This window comes from Dermacentor albipictus, chromosome 1 (genome assembly GCF_038994185.2).
Source record: "Dermacentor albipictus isolate Rhodes 1998 colony chromosome 1, USDA_Dalb.pri_finalv2, whole genome shotgun sequence".
NCBI classification, from domain to species: domain Eukaryota; kingdom Metazoa; phylum Arthropoda; class Arachnida; order Ixodida; family Ixodidae; genus Dermacentor; species Dermacentor albipictus.
Window position 1 is genome coordinate 82,757,582 of NC_091821.1, and position 18,576 is coordinate 82,776,157.

The following is an 18,576-nucleotide window of genomic DNA, read 5'->3' on the forward strand; positions in this document are numbered from 1 at the left end:
GCACATTTTTTTTTATAATTCGTACGTTACTTTTTTGTTTGTTTATAGTGGGCCATAATATTCATACTGTGTATTACATTGCACGAACGATGTCCTTGGACCTGCACCACTTCGATGAAAAGCACTGTCTCACTTGGCGCAGGTAGAATCTTGTTGTAATCCTTCTACTGTAATGCCCTCAAGCGAAATGTAGGTAATTAAATATGAATGAATAAATAAATAAATAATTTAAATAATTTGAACATCTCTGCAGTCCCCTTAGTGTCCAAAAACATGAGTCGGTGATTGTACAAGTAAATGTGTTTCAAGGTGCAGGACAACTTTATCAGGAACCACTTTTTCTGTGTGTCATCATCATCACTCACTGCTCAAGCTGTTCCTTCTGGACGTTTAAGCAACACCAAATAACATGATCACAAAAGCACATCCAATTACAGCATCTACTTTTTCTCTTAGCTGTACAACTAAAAAGCCTTATGTACAGCTGATCTTGCATGACAATTTATTCCGTAAATCATAGTTATGACTCCCTCACCATCATTTCACTGTCAATTCATATTATTGTATGCACAAACAATTGAGATTAAAAAAAGAACACTGCCAATAGATAAAAGCAGGGTGAAATTCCACTCCACTAAAGCAGGAAGCAAAAAGGTTGTTCGTCTTTTCTAAAATTTGACACAGCTGCTTACAACCTTGGAAGTGAAAGATACAGCTAGTGCTATTTATAAGATTTAACATTACACGCATGTGACACACACACAATACTTTGCTCCGGTGATGCCATATCACCACTGAACACATAATAATGTAAGCCAGACATCGGCATTCTTTGTGCATACACATTACTGCAGTATGTCTTTTGGCATGGCCAAGGAGTCGGCAGACAAAATTGTTCTTTCATCAGGCACTTGTAACAGGGCAGACACTCTGCTGCCAGCATTTATTATTAGAACCACTCAAAGGTGAAATACTTCAAGATGTGTTGTGTACACACACCAGCCCACACATGACAAGGTGCCTGAAGACTAGAGTTGTAAACAAGCAGTTACTGCGACCGGCTGTTGTACCAATGAAGGCTTTTCCAAATGATTAGAATCCCACTGCAGGACAATTGCTGGAAAAATTTTCTTTTGGCTTCTATTCCAATACTAGCAACAGACACCAGATTTCTGATGTGAAAACAGAGACAATACTCAAGTAAATGTTGCAATGTAAAAGCCTTCAACCTAACTTGCATGGGTTAACTACAACTGTAGAAATTGGTTCCTAATAGGCTCAATTCCTCAGTGGGCATTAGTGGTAAATGAAATGAACATTTGCAAAGAGAATGATACTCAAAATAAAAACTTAAAAGGAATACTCACGAAAAAGTCTGTGCAATTGCACCAGCAAAGCCCCCGCACAGAAGTTTGGCAGGAACCACAAGCACAATACCACCTGTGTTACCCGGGTACGGACGGCCGCAGGTGTTGGGAAACACTTCCAGGCAAAAGGCTTTCAAACGCTCAAAGACGTAGAAGGACAGCCCTGCACAGGTGCCAGCAGGTATTAACATAAGTACATATGCAGTGCAACGTAACCTAAACAACTCAAATCAAACCACTGCAACTCAGTGAGGGAAAGAAACCCCTCGTATATGTTCCTATATGGATTTTTGTACAGTTTGTATTCAAAAGGAAAAAAAAATTCTCCACCGTCTCTTGATCAATCTTGATGAAACAATCTTGATGACCATCTACAAATGCAGCGGGTTGGTTAGGCAGGTCCTTCTGGTTATCAAGAGGCATATTAAAGCATTCTGCATAAAATGTGCGATTTCTTATTAAGTTTTAAACATTTGTAGTGTTAGAGATCACAGTGATGCCACTCCTCACATTTCCAGTCACCTCTGCCTGTACTATACAAAGAATGAGTGAGTGATGTCACTTAAGCGAGTGATCTTAGTGGCTTCCCATGATACGTCATCAGGAATACTTGAAGCATAGAGTTTCTCAGAGAGTTTCTACAATAATTACTAGAGGGAATTCTGGCACTACAGTCATTGTACCACCATGGGAATGATGGGAAGTACATGGATTTGTATGATCGTCGTGCTTGTGGATTCAGACGTTCTTGTGGCTTTGTATATTATGCTATGTAAATCTTATTGTCGTAAATTTCAGCGCAATCTGTACTCTTCGAAGTGCAGAAGACGCCGCCAAGACGCACAAATGCTATTAAGTGCAACGATTGAGCTTGTCCAGGTGGCCAAATTGAAACACCTCAAACGTCTCAAGGCACTGGCACGCCCGCGATAAATTCGTAACAGCGTTGCACTCTCTTGTCGTTACATGCGTCCGTGGCTTAATGGTTTCAATATCAGGCTTCTGTTCTAGAGTCCCTGTGTTCGAATCCTGCAGTCAGACAATTTTAATGGGTTTTATTTAATTATTTATTACGCAGTATATTGTTGAAAATGACTAGTTTTCAAAGTCACAAAGCCGTTTAAAGTAAAAACTATGAAGTTTAGGCAAATCCATGTACTTCCCATAATCCTCATGCTGGCACAACCATTCTTGTTGCAGCTCCCGTAAACACTAGCACCAGAGTTCCCTCTAGTAATTATTGTATGAAACTCTATGGAGCTTCTTACAAAAATTACTAGAGGGAACTCTGGTGCTAGCGTCTATAGGAACTGCAAGCATGGCAATTCAGTCAGCATAGGAATGGGTGCTTGATACATGGATTTGCCTAATATTTTTCTTGTATCTTAAAGCAGCTTCACGACTTTGTGAACTGATAATTTTTAAACAAATAATGAGTTATAAAAGCCACAATTCGTAGCGATTATGCATGTGCGCAGATTTTCATTGCCTTCTTCATTTAGACAAATAGTATTGCTTCGATATTTAGGCCAATAAAGGCGGATATACATGGTAAGAATGTCTGAAGCCACAAGCACAAAGATAAGACAAATACCATGTAAACCATCATTCCCGTGATGTCTGAATGCTCGCAGCACTAGAGTTACTCTCACTTAAGTATGTATGTCAATCCAAAAAGGCTCCTCTCCAGGTCTGGCGATATTGAGCTGACAAACACAGAGCATAAAATGCACGCTAAGGATCGTGTTTGTGAAGTATCACACCGCTACGCACAGCGGAAAGGTCTGAAATTTCAATCCGAACGCCGTTTTTCCTTTCCTCGCGGCAACCGCTCTCCAAGCCGGACGGTGACGTACTCCTGTCCGCAGTGCGACGTCAATCATCGAGACACGCGACTTCAAGAATTATTCAAGGCGACAACTGTTTGTGTGATCTGTTGCTTGCACTGACGAACTGAAGTTTAGAGAAATAATAAAATAAACAAACAGAATGTTTACATGTTTTTTGCTTTACTTCGCATCGAAGCAAGAGAGATGTACTTCCGCTTCGTCTGCTTGTTCCCACGGTCGTGCAGTCACGTGTGCAGGTACTGAAACTGCCATTTTCTACCGTGTTCCAGTGCGCGATCTTGCTCCAAGATCTGCTTGTGTCTGCCTCAGTATTCATGTAGCACTGAATTATATCGCTAGTCATGTGTCCTTGTGCACATCGCACAAAATCGTGTACTGCACGAAACAAGACAATCACAGCATCTTGTGCATGATGCCGTCAGCGCTGCGCCGCAACAGAAGCGAGGAGAAAAAAAATGAAGGCGGGGCCCGTGACGAATGCGTCACGCGATCCTCGAGGTCCGGTATGGGAGAACGCATGGAAGGAATTTCGCTTGTGGAGGCTAGACGGGGCAAGTGTAGAAAGTGTCTCACTCAGCACTGGAGCTCGCCTCCTGAAATTATGGGTTCGCGGTACTGAGATATTTCTATCTCGACTATTAATGAGCCTATTTGAAAAATTTTTGAGGAAGAACGCTCCCTAGAGTACACGTAACAGCTTCCAGTGTATAACAAAATTTGCTATGGGGCCTGGTCTCTTTAAGCTTATAGGGACCCTTCAAGCTTATATTTAATAGCATATGTATACATAGTACAGTGGAACCCCAGTTATTGGCCTCGAGCTCCACCACTGGAAAAGCTGGCGCCACCGTCGGCGTGACGTGCTAGGAGGGATCACGTGGACATAGTGGCCGCGTCGGCTGCTTCGGGAGCGCCAAAGCGAGCTGAAAACGAGAGTTTAAATTCCCTCGTACGCTGCGGTCCTCATTTAGTGGTGAGATTTTCCCGCTTCGAGTGTCTCCTTTACAATGCTTGAAAGCACTTCAATAGGTAGTGGCTGCCTTTGAAGGCGCACAACATGGTAGGCTACTGCTCGGTGCCGCAGTGCCGGACTTACGCAGCGGAGCCCGGTGTCAGCCTTATTCACACGTAGCCGCAGGACAAGAAGCTGCGTGAAGCTTGGCTCGCGAAACATAAAACCGGCAAACAGTCATCGGCTACAACTCGGGTATGCAGCAAGCACAGACGCGAGAAAGATTTCTGCTACGCCGCCGGGTATGCGATGTTCGGAAAACGCGTACTGAGACGCTCGCCCGAGTCAGCTGCCCGACTAATGTCATGACGGTTTGGTCTATGAACTTGTCGATGCTATAGATACTGGCAAGTTCACTGGAGTGGAAAGGGAGTGGTAAGAAGCACATTAAAAAAGCATGGCATATGGACATGTTTGTGTTATGGATTAATGCACTGGATTACCAAATGAGAAGCAGCGGGAAATCGCACGCTGTGAACGCCGATAAACATACAATGCGGCGCAACTCGAGAAGTAATATTGAAACGTCCAAGAATTTAGAAGAAAGAAACGTTGAATCGTCGCGTCGGCACATCACAGTCCCCGTAGGCGTCGAAGCCTCTACAATGAAATTATTTTTGAATAGTTCTGATGGCGCCCACGCAACAATGGTTGCTTGTATACTGTCAAATGCTCATATTCTGCGGCCTAAAGCTCATGGCACGGTGCGAAAACGCGCACGCGGTGAAAGCGAAACAGTGCGCGGACAAGCATCCCGACGTGCCGGTCGCTGGGAATCTGCGCGATCGCTGCATTGAGGCTTCGTTCTATTACGCTCCATTTAGTTATACAAACACTATAAGAACATATTTCACATACTCTGCTCCCAGCGTTTGCCTACCTTTCACGCAAGAAGCCGGTTCGGGAGACTCCATCGCGGCGACCGCGCGCAGTGGCGTTCACTGTACGTATTCGGTAAAGAGACATAGCGTCTGTAAACGATTCTGTGCTTTCAGTTTGCCCAAGGTTATTATTTAGACAGTAAAAAACTTATCTCGTTTCAAAAGTACTTACAGAACTATCCGGGAGAGCTCGCGCGTGGTGTTTTCAGTGAGCGCTGACAGCAAATCCTATGAGGAGCGCGCCACGTGATCCCTCATACTACGCCAGCGAGGCGCTTCCGATAGATGGCGACTCCGTAACTCCTCGCCGCCAATACGTCTCCATATTTTGCGATGTTCCGAGTTTTAAGACAGATTAGTGCAGTCCCGGCAAACCCTCCATGAAGACAATGTATCAAGAACCTTGATTACACAATGCGAGATTACGCACATCCCATCTCGTACAATGACCCATGCAAAACTGAGAACCCAATGTCAGGTACGTGAGAAGCGCCATCAGTTTCCGACAGTTGCCTCACCGCACCATGCCCTCCGTCAGGATGGAGTGAGCACCCCTTCGCATGCAATAAGCTTCGACTTTCTCTAATAAAGTGCGAATGGCACCTGAAATGCAGTATGTTTTACACATTTACTTTTTTGGCAGTTTCAGTTTTTTAATCTGCACAGTATTAGCCTACAGCAGATTAAATTGAAACTCCTGGTAACCATGTTGTGTGAAACCGTGCATTATATATGGGTCATTCCATGCCATGTGTCCCAGATGTTTCGCTTGACCATATCAAATTTCGCTTTAAAAAATCATGGCTATTTACTACCTTGCTTGGAGCGATTTTCCAAGATATTCCTGCCGATAAAGCTATGCCACGTGACACGCTTTCAGTTTGCTGAAGTACAGAAAACATGGTTCCACAGGAAAATCAATATTAAAGTTATTTTAGTGTAACATTTCACAATTTCACCTACAGAGCCTACAAATATTAGTCTTCACTATATAAATGTGCTTGTTGGCAACTTCAGTCAGAAAAAGTTCCTTAGGAGTACCAAATTCTGAGAAATTTCTACCAAACTGAAAATTTTTTCCTAGCAATACTACTATTGATTTGTTTGTTTATTGCAAGTATTTTTCTAGATTGTCCCAGAGCAGCACATTACACTAAGATTATCTCAATGCCAATAAACTACAGGAATTTACTGAAATAACATGCAAAACATGCAAAGATTTTGGTTTTGGTCGACTTTAGTTTACAATTTTTGCAATGAGGTACTCCTCGTAAAAGTATGACACAAAGTGAAGTAAATAGGCCTACTTATTGCCATTCAATTTCTGTCATTATCTCATCTTTATTTTTGTTTTACATGGGATATTAATTTATGAATTGAATGTGATATGAATTGATACGAATTTTGAACGCTGGGCGTAGTTCTGTGCTACCACGTCACCGCAAAGCGCAGTGGCTGTCTTGCTTCAGACAGTTGGTGCACGCAGTTTGATAGTGTAATACAACGTTAATCAGCACATTAAGCATTTACTGTGTCGCTCACTCCTACTAACTATTATAAAATATTTCTTTTTGGTGTATTTGTCGTACCTCCCAGAGTGCGCAAGGAGCCAAGAGGTCTTGCGAGAGCTCTCGCAGTTCACTTCCTTGATCGCATCCCATACTTTTCCTAAGTCCGTCTTCACACTTCTGCCTCAGAAATTGAAAAACACACACCTGAGCATGCGCAAAGACTAGCATACGTGGGTATTCATCCCAAATATAGGAGTAGAAAGCAGTGCCAGCTACTTCTTTCCTCGCAGTTGTAATCAAGAGCTGCTTAGAAGGCATGCTATTGAGAAAGCGAGTAAGCTTTATAGTGAGCCGCATCGAGTTGTTCCTAACAAACAATGAAGGTGTGCAGTATTACCTACAAGGGGTCTTCTCATAGAATTGAAAGATGCCCGAGATGGGATGCCGAGAGATGCCTATTTTGGCTCAATGCTGTGATGGCAACTATTTGAAGCGTGATAGTCGATTGAACTGGAGTATTACTTGTGCTTACGGTCAATAGGAAAAATTGAGTACTACGAGTCCGCTCTGTGGTGCGAATTTCCAGGTGAAATCACAAGGTGCAATCAAGTAGCAGGACTAACACTGCACTCGTTGAAGAAAGAGTATAGCAAAGTTAAAAACACTGTTTCGGGAAAACTCACTTGAAATGAACTTTTTATTAGCAAATGCAATTCCAATTTTCGAATCTGTAGCGAAGCTGTAGTTAGAGCTGGTCCGGTAAAATAAGTGTACAAATCGGATGTTCTACCTCTGCTCCATAGCACCACCACATAGGAAGGAATTTGCAGAAGAATAAAAATAGGTTGGAGAGCATACGGCAGGCATTGCCCAATAATTACTGACAGATTACACTATCCTTGAAATGAAAAGTTTACAATCGCTCCATTCTACCGCTACTAATATATGGGGCAGAAACTTGGAACTTAACAAAGAAGCTCGAGAAGAAGTTAAGGACCGCTTAACGAGTGATGGAACAAAACTTAATTAACCTGTGGTCTATTACAGTCACAGAATGTGCGTTAATGGAAGGTAAGCACAGCCAAGGATGCCAGCAGTGGTTAGTGTTATAAAATCAGAAAATTTACAGGCATAACTAGGAATCAGCTAGTGCAAGTTGGGGGTAATTGGAGATCGCTGAGAGAGGCCTCCGTCCTGCCAGTTGTCATACACTAGGCTTATGATGATGATGATGCAATAACATTAGACAATTTGCGGCACTACTGTACTTTGTTCGTTCATAACAGGTCACAGTTCTTTAGAAAGAATGGAAGAGTGCTTTGTACTGTACATAATATAGGCGAACAATGATGATGATTATTCTGAAACTGTCTTAAACATTACATTAGAGTCAGTTTACCTCACCCACAGACAGTCACCTACCTGCCGATACACACCATTTCATCACATTTTGAGCGCAGCCGCACACTGGAAAACTCCCTGCACTGCTTCAGCATTTGATACCCATTTATTCGGGATAAACACTACATTAGTACTAAAGTTTCACAGTCATGTGCTCCTCGGTGTGTGTTTTCCAACTTCTCAGACAGGCGTTTATATCGCAATGCGAGAAAGAGAAGAGACAAGACATAATAAAAGTGAACACTGCGAGCTCTTGCACTATCCTCTCAGCTTCCTGCACTCTGGAAGGTATGATAAAAGGCACCAAAAAGAGAACTTTTATAATAGTTAATGTGAGTCCGCAACACAGTCAAGCCCTCAAGTGCTTAGGAAGGTCATGTTACACTACCAAACTGCACCCAACGAGTGTCTGAAGCAGGACAGGCACTGTGCTTTGCATTAAAGTGATAGCGCGGAACTGTTGAACAAAGCACAGGGTATTTCACTTAAATTAAAATGAGACATTGAAAATCAAACGCCAATAAGCAGGCCTATCTAATATACTTTGTGTCATTTTTATGAGGAGTACTTCATTGGGAAAACTGGACGAAAATGAACCAAAACCAAAACTGTTATGTTTGGCATGTTAGTATTGCAGAAATTCCCTGAAGTTTATTGATGCCTAAATAGTTGTAGTGTAATATATAGCTATTGGACAATATAGCAAAACATTCACAATAAACAAATCGAAAGTGGTTTTGGCAGGATAAAATGGTCAATTCGATATATTTTTGTCTAAATTTGGGACTTTAAGGAATTTTTTTATGATTGAAGTTGACAACAAGCACTTTTACATGAAGACTAATCTGTGTAGGTTCAGTAGGTAAAATTGTGAAGCATTAGGCACTAAAATAACTTTTGCAATAATTTTCCTGCAGAACCATGTTTCGTATACTTCAGCAAACTTTGAAGCCACGTCATATGACAAAGGAATTTTTTTCAGCAACAACATCTTAGGAAATCGCTTAACAAGGCAATAGATAGCCACGATTTTTCAAAGCCAAATCTAAGATGGTCGAGCAACATGGCTCGTACACATGGCATCGAACGACCCATGTAGACATCTTTTTGTTGGTCAGATTTATGACGAATGGATTGCACAACGTTTTCGCATGGTCCCGAGAAATTCGTGTAATAGAAGTTTCAGTGTAATTTGTGTACCTGTGAAAATAAGTGTACAAATGCAATAAATGCTACAATAAATAAATTTATAGCGGGCATGATAGACAAGGACACAGAGAAGGTGGAAACACGAGTGCTCGTGTGTGCACCTTCTCTGCATCCTGGTCTATTGTACATGCTACAAATTTTGCCATGAATATTTACCATCTCGCCCAACTATCAGTTCTGCTGTAGATACTACTTCTTCAAACCGATGGCATGCTTCTACTGAAAATGGATTGTCTGCTACAGACATTGTTTGTACACATGCATTTGCATGAGCATGTGGAGGAAGAAGTACAATAGTTTCTCCTGAAAAGCTGGGCTTTGAGAGACTCCATGGAAGAATACAAGGGGTAAGAAAGAATGCAACAAAGGTTAATAATAGTACAGTGGTGACAGAAGCAGACAGGATGCTTCTTCAATGGCAGAAACACAAATGGTACCAGCACTGCACTACAGTGAACTGTAGCTATACTGTACTAGTATTCTTGCACAGCAGGGGAAGGGAGTAAACAGTAGCAACTGTGTGCTGTATGAAACATGAGCACTGCACGTTAACTTCATTTTGAGGCCATCACCACACTGACGAGAAAAACTGCGTCAGAAAGAGATGTGGGAACACACTTAGTTCAAATCCAATTGAAGTGTTCATACTGTCATTTGCTTTCTTCTCATCTTTACCACTCTTTCCTATTATTCCAGTACAGGGTAGCCAATGGGACATATTCTAGTCAATTTCCCTATCTTTCGTTTCTCCTATTTCTCTGCCAAGATTTGGAACCTGGAAATTTCTGGTTCATTTTTTTGCTTTTAAGAACTGAGCTAGTTGGTTAGTGCTATAACCCTACTGATTGTTCCCCGACCCATGCAAGCCTCTTTAAGCCTTTGACTGCCACTTTAGAGTATACTCGGTCTGCGTTACCAGCACACTCCCTGCCTCTCCAGAAGCAACTCGTGCAAAAAAATATTGCGTACCTATTGCTCCACCTATGGAGAAGGCATCTAAACACACAAAAGCCTTTCAAGTTAAATTTCTGACTGCAGGTAGAGCAAATGTCTCTGTGCTCTGTTACTTTGTGACAGCGGAGCAACCAGGTTATTTATTCTATCAAGAATCGAGATGAATGAGAATCAAGATGAGAATCAAGATGTATTCTTTTCATGCTTGTAACCCCCCTGCTGTAACGCTTTTGGGCTAAGCGGGGATATGTCTGAATAAAGATGAATAAAGAATAAAGGGGCAACCACAGTGCACCAGTGTGGCAGGTCTATCTGCACTTTGACAGGCAATGAGATTTACGAATAACTTATAAATGACAAATCGAAAGAAAACGGCGATGAAAGACCAAGTTTATGTAGCATGAAATATCCACTGAAGCAACACGCAATAAAAACCTGGCAGAGGCTGTGAAGCAGCTGGGGAAAAAAAAAACTGGGCACTCAAAGTGTCAAAGAGGTCCTGAACCACCCCTTGGACTTAATGAAGAAACACAGTCCACAGATAGCATGTACTGCCGAGAACATCTCAGCCAAGTTTTACAGTCATGTGTGGTGCCCTCAAGCAGAGCCCGAAGTCTCTCAAACACTCTTTTCAACAGAAGCCTGCTCATCACACTTTTCTGGCCACTTTACTTGCAGCGGTCAACGTAGGTGTCACCGACTGAAAACGCCATATTTGTGGTGCATCTGCAGTTTTTGGATGTAACAACCAGGAACAGAAACTTAGCAAATGGGAAGCCGGTATACCTGACCCTATAGGAACTAAACGGGACTGGTGTTTCGGAGTGTAAGAGCTGGGAAAACATGTACAGGAATGCATCAATGAGGTTCTATTGTGGTAACATACAACCAGCCAGCTTTAGAATAAAATACTGCTATGTGTAGAATACTCCAGTGCATGCCTTTCCTCCATTAATAATCACAGAATAAAGAACATCAACAGAGCACTTACCCGCATAAGGCACCATACCAAGAACTGTTGGTGAAAGACCCTTGTACAATGCTCTGACGCCGCCTTCCTACAATATTGATACAAATGAATCAAGTGTTTCGCAAGAAAAGGTCTGCAAAAACCTACAATTTCTACATTGCATAGGACAGTTCTTTGGCTGCCCAAGTTCACTTAGCCATAAGTAAATTGAGTTATCTTTAGACAGTCTCTCAATGATGACTCATTTGTTTTCAATGGCTCAGACAAACTTTTCCAAGCTGGTTGTTAGATTGTTTTCTGGTTAACTTCTTGATCCAACATTGTATCATAGTCTCAGTAAAGTAACCCACCCTAATTTGACTTTGGACTGAAAACCAGGTTTCATGCAACCTTCATGAGGAATATCACCACCTGAATTTTTACTGTGCATAGTCATCTAGGTGAATAATAATAATAATAATTTCCTGCAGTAGCCCAGTGGCTATGGCATTGCACTGCTGAGCTTGCGGTTATGGATTTGACTTGCAGCCAGATTTCGATGAGAGAAATTCAAAAATGCTTGTGTACATGCAGTGGGTGCACATTAAGGAACCCCTGGCGAGGTGGCCAAAACTAATCCGAAGCCCTTCACTACAGCGTGCCTCATAATTAGTTTTTGGCACGTAAGTCCCCATAATTTAGCTCTTGAAGAAGAATAAGCAGAAGAATTACATAATGGCTGTTGCAAAAAGTATAAAGGCCACTGCTCTCATTGCAGCAGTTGTCAGTTCCTGTTTTGCTAACCAGGACTTGCTTCCAGTAAGATATGCAGCTTTGATCCTACTGGCAATGAATGCTGGCAACTGTAGCTACAATTTACAGGGCTGGCACGCTCTGGCAAAGACAGTAACTTTCAAACTTTTGCAATAGATTGTAGATGGTAATGGGGGTAAGCAGTAAAAGTTATCACAAACAGCTTGACAGCCCTGTAGGCCACCATACACCAGGGACATTGCAGCAACAATAAATAGCAAAAAAATATTGAAATTAACGCCTTATGCATGTAAACATTCTCATTAATTTCTTATTGCCATGAAAATGTATAGATAACAATAGTTTTGTGCTACTATAGGCTCCAGGTGAAAGCATCTCAGCATCCCAAGCCAGAATAAAGCCCTCTCCTGTTTGCCACTTTCATATCAACCTTTTGAATTGTCAAATGGCCAGCGCTTGAAGTGTGATAATGAAAACATATTTATATTATTTTTAATTCAGCCGTTACAATAATGGCCACATGGCAAAAGCATATTTGAAACATGCTTTGTGATCACTTGAAGCTGCATAAGACAGTCATCCCTAACTCTATAGGGTGTTGAAAGGTTCTTGCCCTTCAGCAAGAGTAATACAGTTGTTCCACACATCACCATACATGCAGGCTGCTCCCGAAGTTATCAATTAAAGCAGTACTGACACAAAATTTTGAAGTGGAGATAATGCGAGAGATAGATTTACGTGGGCACACACACATCGTCTGGAAAATATCAACGGCGTATATAGCTTAAAACATATTTAAAATCAATTTTAAAGTATGTGCACACCTCCAACCACAAAACGCAGCACCTCGCAACATCTAGGAAGGATTGTAAACAACTGAGAAAACGCTACGTCACGAATTTTTATTGGCTGCCATGCTGATTCCATGTGCTCTTCTCAGTTGTTGCTTGTAGTGGGACACTCTTCGTGTATACCGTGCATGGCACGACGTTTGACGCCGATTTGTCGTGCCTTACCATTGAACGTAGCCGATGCAAGGGTCTTGAGGTTCGTCCTCGCCGTCGCCAGCTGCAATATCCGAGTCGCTGCTTTCTAGTGGGTCGAATCGAAAGTGACTGGCCACATCTAATACAGGGGCAACTCCACCCAGCAGAAAATCGTCGCAGCTGGATGACGAAAACAACGACAACGATGGTGGCAAGGAGATCGCAAAGCACGTGCAGGTGTAGCAGATGAACTGGCTACACGAAGCTCGCACGCCAGAGTGCTTGCTGGTGAGCGCATCAGAGCTTACGTCAGAGGTTTTTGCAATCATGTGCCCAACTGTGTTAACATTCCTTCGTTGCTCTCTGAAACCAAAACTTGGACGGGTCGCTACAAACAAACTCCAAATAATTGCCTGTAAAGCTCTGAAGTAAACAAGTTTTCGTGCCGCGATTACTGGGTTATTAGCTACTTATTAAAGGAGAAAAAAAACCAGATCAAAATTTGTGTCAGTACTCCTTTAAATTATTTAAACAATATCACAGCTACATTCAATTTCTTGAATGCATGCATTGAATATGTATTAACAGTGCAAAATCAACAAAACATGAGCTGGAGGTGTACCTTTTATACTATTTGTATGACTTCTTGTGCATGTCAATCTCTTCAAATCTGTATCACACACAGCATTTTAAACTACTTAAGCTACTCCAAAGCCCTCTTTATTCACCATTTTCTTTCTTAAGAACAGCCAACTAGTAATCAAATAATTTACACAAGGTAAAAACAGAAGCTGAAATGGTTTACGGTAACATTTTCAGTTCAGACCAGTTGTTATCTCTGCTGGTATTTGATGAAAACTAGGAATTCACCATGAAGCAGTTAGATTTGTTGGTCTCATGGTCTCACTCTTTCCTGCATAAGCACTTTCATTAGCACTGCCAGGCGAAAATATCCAACCAGTCGAACTCAATCAACTGTCCCGGTTTGCACTGGCTGCTGTTTTTGCTAGTTCTAAATGGTTTTCACTGGCTAGAAATGCCAATTGGACAATTCAGCTACATCAGTTAAATATTTTCATCAGGGCCGCTCAATCAGTAATACACATTATTTTTCTTTCTTTTTTTAATTTTGAAGAATGTTTGCTACAAAGCATAAAAGCAGATGGCTTTATGCATTTCAATACTGGGTTTCGCAAACAGCTCTGTGCTAGAGCTTTTTTTAAAGTGGAGCTGTTAGAACCTCGCTGGGTTTCTCTTGATGTGCACAGCTTCGCCGAGCTGGGGGAGGGAGAGCTGAGAGAGAGTGAAAGCAGAGGAAAAATTGGTTTGTTTGATTCAGAAAAAGGTGCATGGCGTCACAAACGAAAAGGAGCAGGGGTTGCCAGTTACGGTGTGCCAGGCTGCACTCACTCACTCACTGCAAGGTTCAAGGGTGCACAGCAGTGGCAGCACCTTGGCTTGCACCCTGTTCAATCGAGCACGGGAGTGCAGGGTGCACCACTGCACCTCAGAGAATCGAAGGCCTAGGTGCAGTGCACCGTGAATAGGTGCAGATGGTGCAGAGAAACTTGGCTGTATCGAATAGACCTAATAGCATCGCGCAGCATAGCGACACAGTGAGGGTGGATGCAGCCTAGCGGGAGAGGAGCGGCACGCACGTGAGCGAGGAATGCAGCCCGCATGCGTGCCCTCTCCTGTGGCACGTGATGCAGGGGTATCAGGCAAGTGAGGAGGGGCGTTCTTCTCTGGTGGCTGCTAGGGCGCCTCGATGTCATCCTTGCCTGCCGCTCCGTACAGAGTGGAGACAACTGCGGCGTCTCCTATGGCGTTGGCCACGCGAATCGCGGACGCCATAGTAGACGCCTTTGGCGGACGCCATAGGGACACGTTGCCCGCACTCGTGTGTCTTGTGTGCGGTTTGGCTCTACTTTACTGGCCTTCCCACAGTTCCACTGGTCTCTGGGGTTTGCGATAGCAGAGCCACATAATTTTTTTTATGCTAGTCGGTCACTCATCATCACAGTTTCTGTCAGCTATCACAAACAACTAATGACTTGTTTGTGGTTTTACCTGTGCACTCTCTTCACTTATGCTCGTGCTGTGCCTCATTTTATTACCAATTATGTGGACACTTGAGGCAAGATTTCGCCATTCCCCCCGCCCTCACTCCCCTGCTGCGTAGTTCCAACATCAAAGGTACAGTCGACCAAAAACGTTTACGGACCAAGAGATCTGACACAAAGCTGAATATCTCCTCAGTCTCAAAACACAGCCTGGTATTCCCATTTTTAGCCTTTTGTAGCATATGCGAACAACATTGTGATGCACAATTTTACTGGCTGCTTTTGAAGGCTGCTCGTATATTTTGAATTTACTGAGGTGCCGTGGTCTGTAAACTTTTTTGGCCGACTGTACATGTGCAGCCTGCAGGCAAAGTGTTGGCGGTCACGTGTTCTAGCGCTGGCACAAAGGTGAAAAGAAAGGGTGAGCTAAGTGAGAGCGAGAAGTTAAGGCAAAAAGGCTGGTGCCTTGTTTATAAGCATGTTATGTTTCCAGAGACATGAGCAGTGTGCAGTCTGTTTGCAAAACAGCAAAGCAAATTTGATATATTGCTGCACTCCACTGAATCAGCTCAGCAGTAGGGCCAGGGTAATGTTCCGTCTACCACTGTTGGCGTGAAATTTCTGCACATACAGAATAGCATTTCTGCTGAGCAGCTGTGTATAAATATTGGTCTGAACAGAATGAACAGTAAATGCCACGCTAAAGCTATCAACTTCCATTCAGCACTAACAAACATTGATGGTTTTCTTCCATCTCATCTCGTGCGCCATCAATATGCAACGTCTGCAACACACCACTGGCTGTGTTCGTAATGACACCATTGTTGGTATGCCTGGTAGCTGCCACCGCACTCTTTCTGCTATGCACTATGAGCTTAATCGCACTAACATTTTGACATTGTGTTGTTAGAACACCACCTAAAGAGCTCGAGCACCACAGCTATTTGCCCTTCAAGCAAAACGAACAAATATTTTAAAGCCGAGTTGCTGTGGTCTATTGTTTGATTTTTTGGCTCTTGGAGACTTTATAATGTATCTTAAAGGGCCCCTCACCAGGCCCCATAGCAAATTTTGGTTATATGCTGGAAGTTGTTACGTGTCCTTTAGGGAGCGTTCCGCCGCAAAAATGTTTCAAGTCAGCTCATTAATAGCCGAGATAGAAATATTTCAGTGCCGAGAACTCATGATTTCAGCAGGCGAGCTCCACTGCATAGCGCGACTCCCTCCCCACTCGCCCCGTCTAGCCTTCACAAGCTAAATTCCTTTCCTGCGTTCTCCTATGCCGGTCCTCAAGGATCGCGTAGGCCCCTGCCCCCCCACCTTCACTTTTTTTTCTCGCCTTTTTTTTTTTTTTTGGCGATGCGCATTTCTGCTGGCGGCGTTGCGCGAGAGCTGTTATTTCGCGCAGGGTACGATTTTGCATGCTGTGCACAAGGACACATGACAAGCGGTATAATTCAGTGCATCACGAATCCTGAGCATGAACAAGCAGATCGCAGAGCATGATCACGAGCTGGAACACGGTAGAAAATGGCATAGTTTTGGGTACCTGTGCACGTGACCGCTAGACCGTGGGAACAAGCAGACGAAGCGGAAGTACACCTCTCTTGCTTCGGTGCAAAGTAAACAAAAAACACACAGACATTCCGTTTGTGTGTTTTGTTATTTCTCTAAACTTCAATTCGTGAATTCAAGCAACAGATCACACAAATAGCAGATGGTGCCTTGAATAATTCTCGAAGTCACGTGTCACCACGAGCGACGTCACACTCCGGACTCTACTACGTAGGCAGAGGAACGCGAGTATGTCATCCTCCAGCTTGGAGTGCGGCAGCCGCGAGGAGAAGGAAAAACGGCGTTCGGTTTGAAATTTCAGATCTTTCCCCAGTGAATAGCGATCTAATAAAGGTTTGAAATTTCAGATCTTACCGCGGCGCGTAGCGATGTAATACTTTGTAATACATGTAATACGATGTAATACGATCGTTATTACTCAATGTATGCTCTGCGCTTGTCACCTCAAAATGGCCAGACCTGGTGAGGGGCCTTTTAAATCCACGTATTGCAGTGAATTTATGTATAGCTGAAGTTTAGTGTATGTTTGCAAGATTATTTCAGTTAACTATTAAAATGATTGCAGTTTGCTCTAGCAACTATGTTATATGAAAACAACCGAAGTGTTTGCCATTACATGCAAGCACATGAAATGATTCGTGTACTTATACAGTCATTGTGGATATCGCTTACCAGAAGCTACATATAAAGGGGCCCCGAAGCACTTCCTGACTAATCACAGAATGGCCTCACTATTAAAGGATGTCTCGTGAATCTCATGCTACAAAAAATTTTCGAATGCTTCAATTATAAATAAAGTTATTGCACCAATGCGTGGCTTTCTCTCTCTTTTCTTCTTCATTAGCATTGAAAGCCACACAGGGTAAAGGCCAAGGGGTCAAAGCGCCGCCCAAATGTCTTGGTAGTGAATGGTTCATCACGGCACCCCGTGGCAGCCACGGTATGCTACACTATGCAGCACACTGCTGCTATCTCAGACACACAGCAAACACAGTTATGTGCAAACGCCATGCATAGACCGGCAGTGCAAAGATGAAATTATTTTTCCGTCTTTTTGAAATTATAGACATATATGCGTTTCATTTATTCAACTCAAAATTAGCAATTATGTATTACTGAGAATGTTCTTGGGATTATGAAATCAGTCAATAGCTATTGGTGTGTCCAGCTGCTTGTGATGATGTTGCATGACGACAGTGTGAAAGCATTAGCAAGCGATCTTTCACTGTTTTCGACATGAGATTGTGAATTCCCTGCTGCATGTAGTGCAATAATATTTAGCTCACATGTTCACTGCAGCATCTTGTACAAATCAGCAATGTTTTCTAATTCTGTTCATAAAGTGTTTCCCGGCCCTTTTAAGGGGACAATAAAGAGAAATGCGATTTTAGTTGTGTTAGTAAATTACCTTTGCACAATACCAAAAAAAACTCTTACTGTGCGAGGACACTAGGTATGCCAGAAAAGATGCAAAAACAAAAGATGGGTGCAACAACGCCTAGAAATACCTGCACCTGATCGCCATGACATCATGGATTTTGACTCAATTTGCTCAGTCCTACTTAAATTTTTACTGGTAAAAAATGGACTAGATCACATTCTAAAAGAGCGAAGCACTAAACTTAGGAAATTTTTAAATCTTTTACTGAACTACAGCTGCCGAAATACGAATGAATGCTTTGCAATCTGCAACGTCACGCTGATGTACCGGCGCTGGGATTACGGCGCGAAACAGTGTATATTACAATATTTTATGGTTTCGTAGTGCAAGCTTAATGTGCTCAACTTTTTTGGGGAGGGAGGGGAGGGGGTTCAGATGCTCTGTTAATGTCTTGTTGCTACGTTGCTTGGCAAACCTGATCTTATATTGTATATAGTCCCTCCTGCTTAGGCCAGAGTTATGGCTAACTGTATATTTAAATATTTTTCAATGATATCAACAAATTTAGGTTTCTTGAATAATACTTCATCAATCTAAACTGATTCAGTATATCACTTTAGTGTTCCTTTAATTTACACGCACTGTCCTATAGCTGGCTAAGTT

The 18,576-nt window shown here is 42.6% G+C and overlaps 1 protein-coding gene across 1 annotated transcript in view; it reads right to left on the reverse strand.

Annotated features, from left to right (window-relative positions):
- The window catches only part of LOC135907456 (solute carrier family 25 member 16-like), a 37,934-nt gene that overhangs the window by 8,386 nt on the left and 10,972 nt on the right, over nt 1-18,576 (reverse strand). Inside the window, exons 6-7 of the mRNA XM_065439150.1 lie at nt 11,177-11,243; nt 1,368-1,530 (exon numbers count right to left, since the gene is read on the reverse strand). Coding sequence (XP_065295222.1) covers nt 1,368-1,530; nt 11,177-11,243 — 230 coding nt within the window. The remainder of the gene's footprint in view (nt 1-1,367; nt 1,531-11,176; nt 11,244-18,576) is intronic.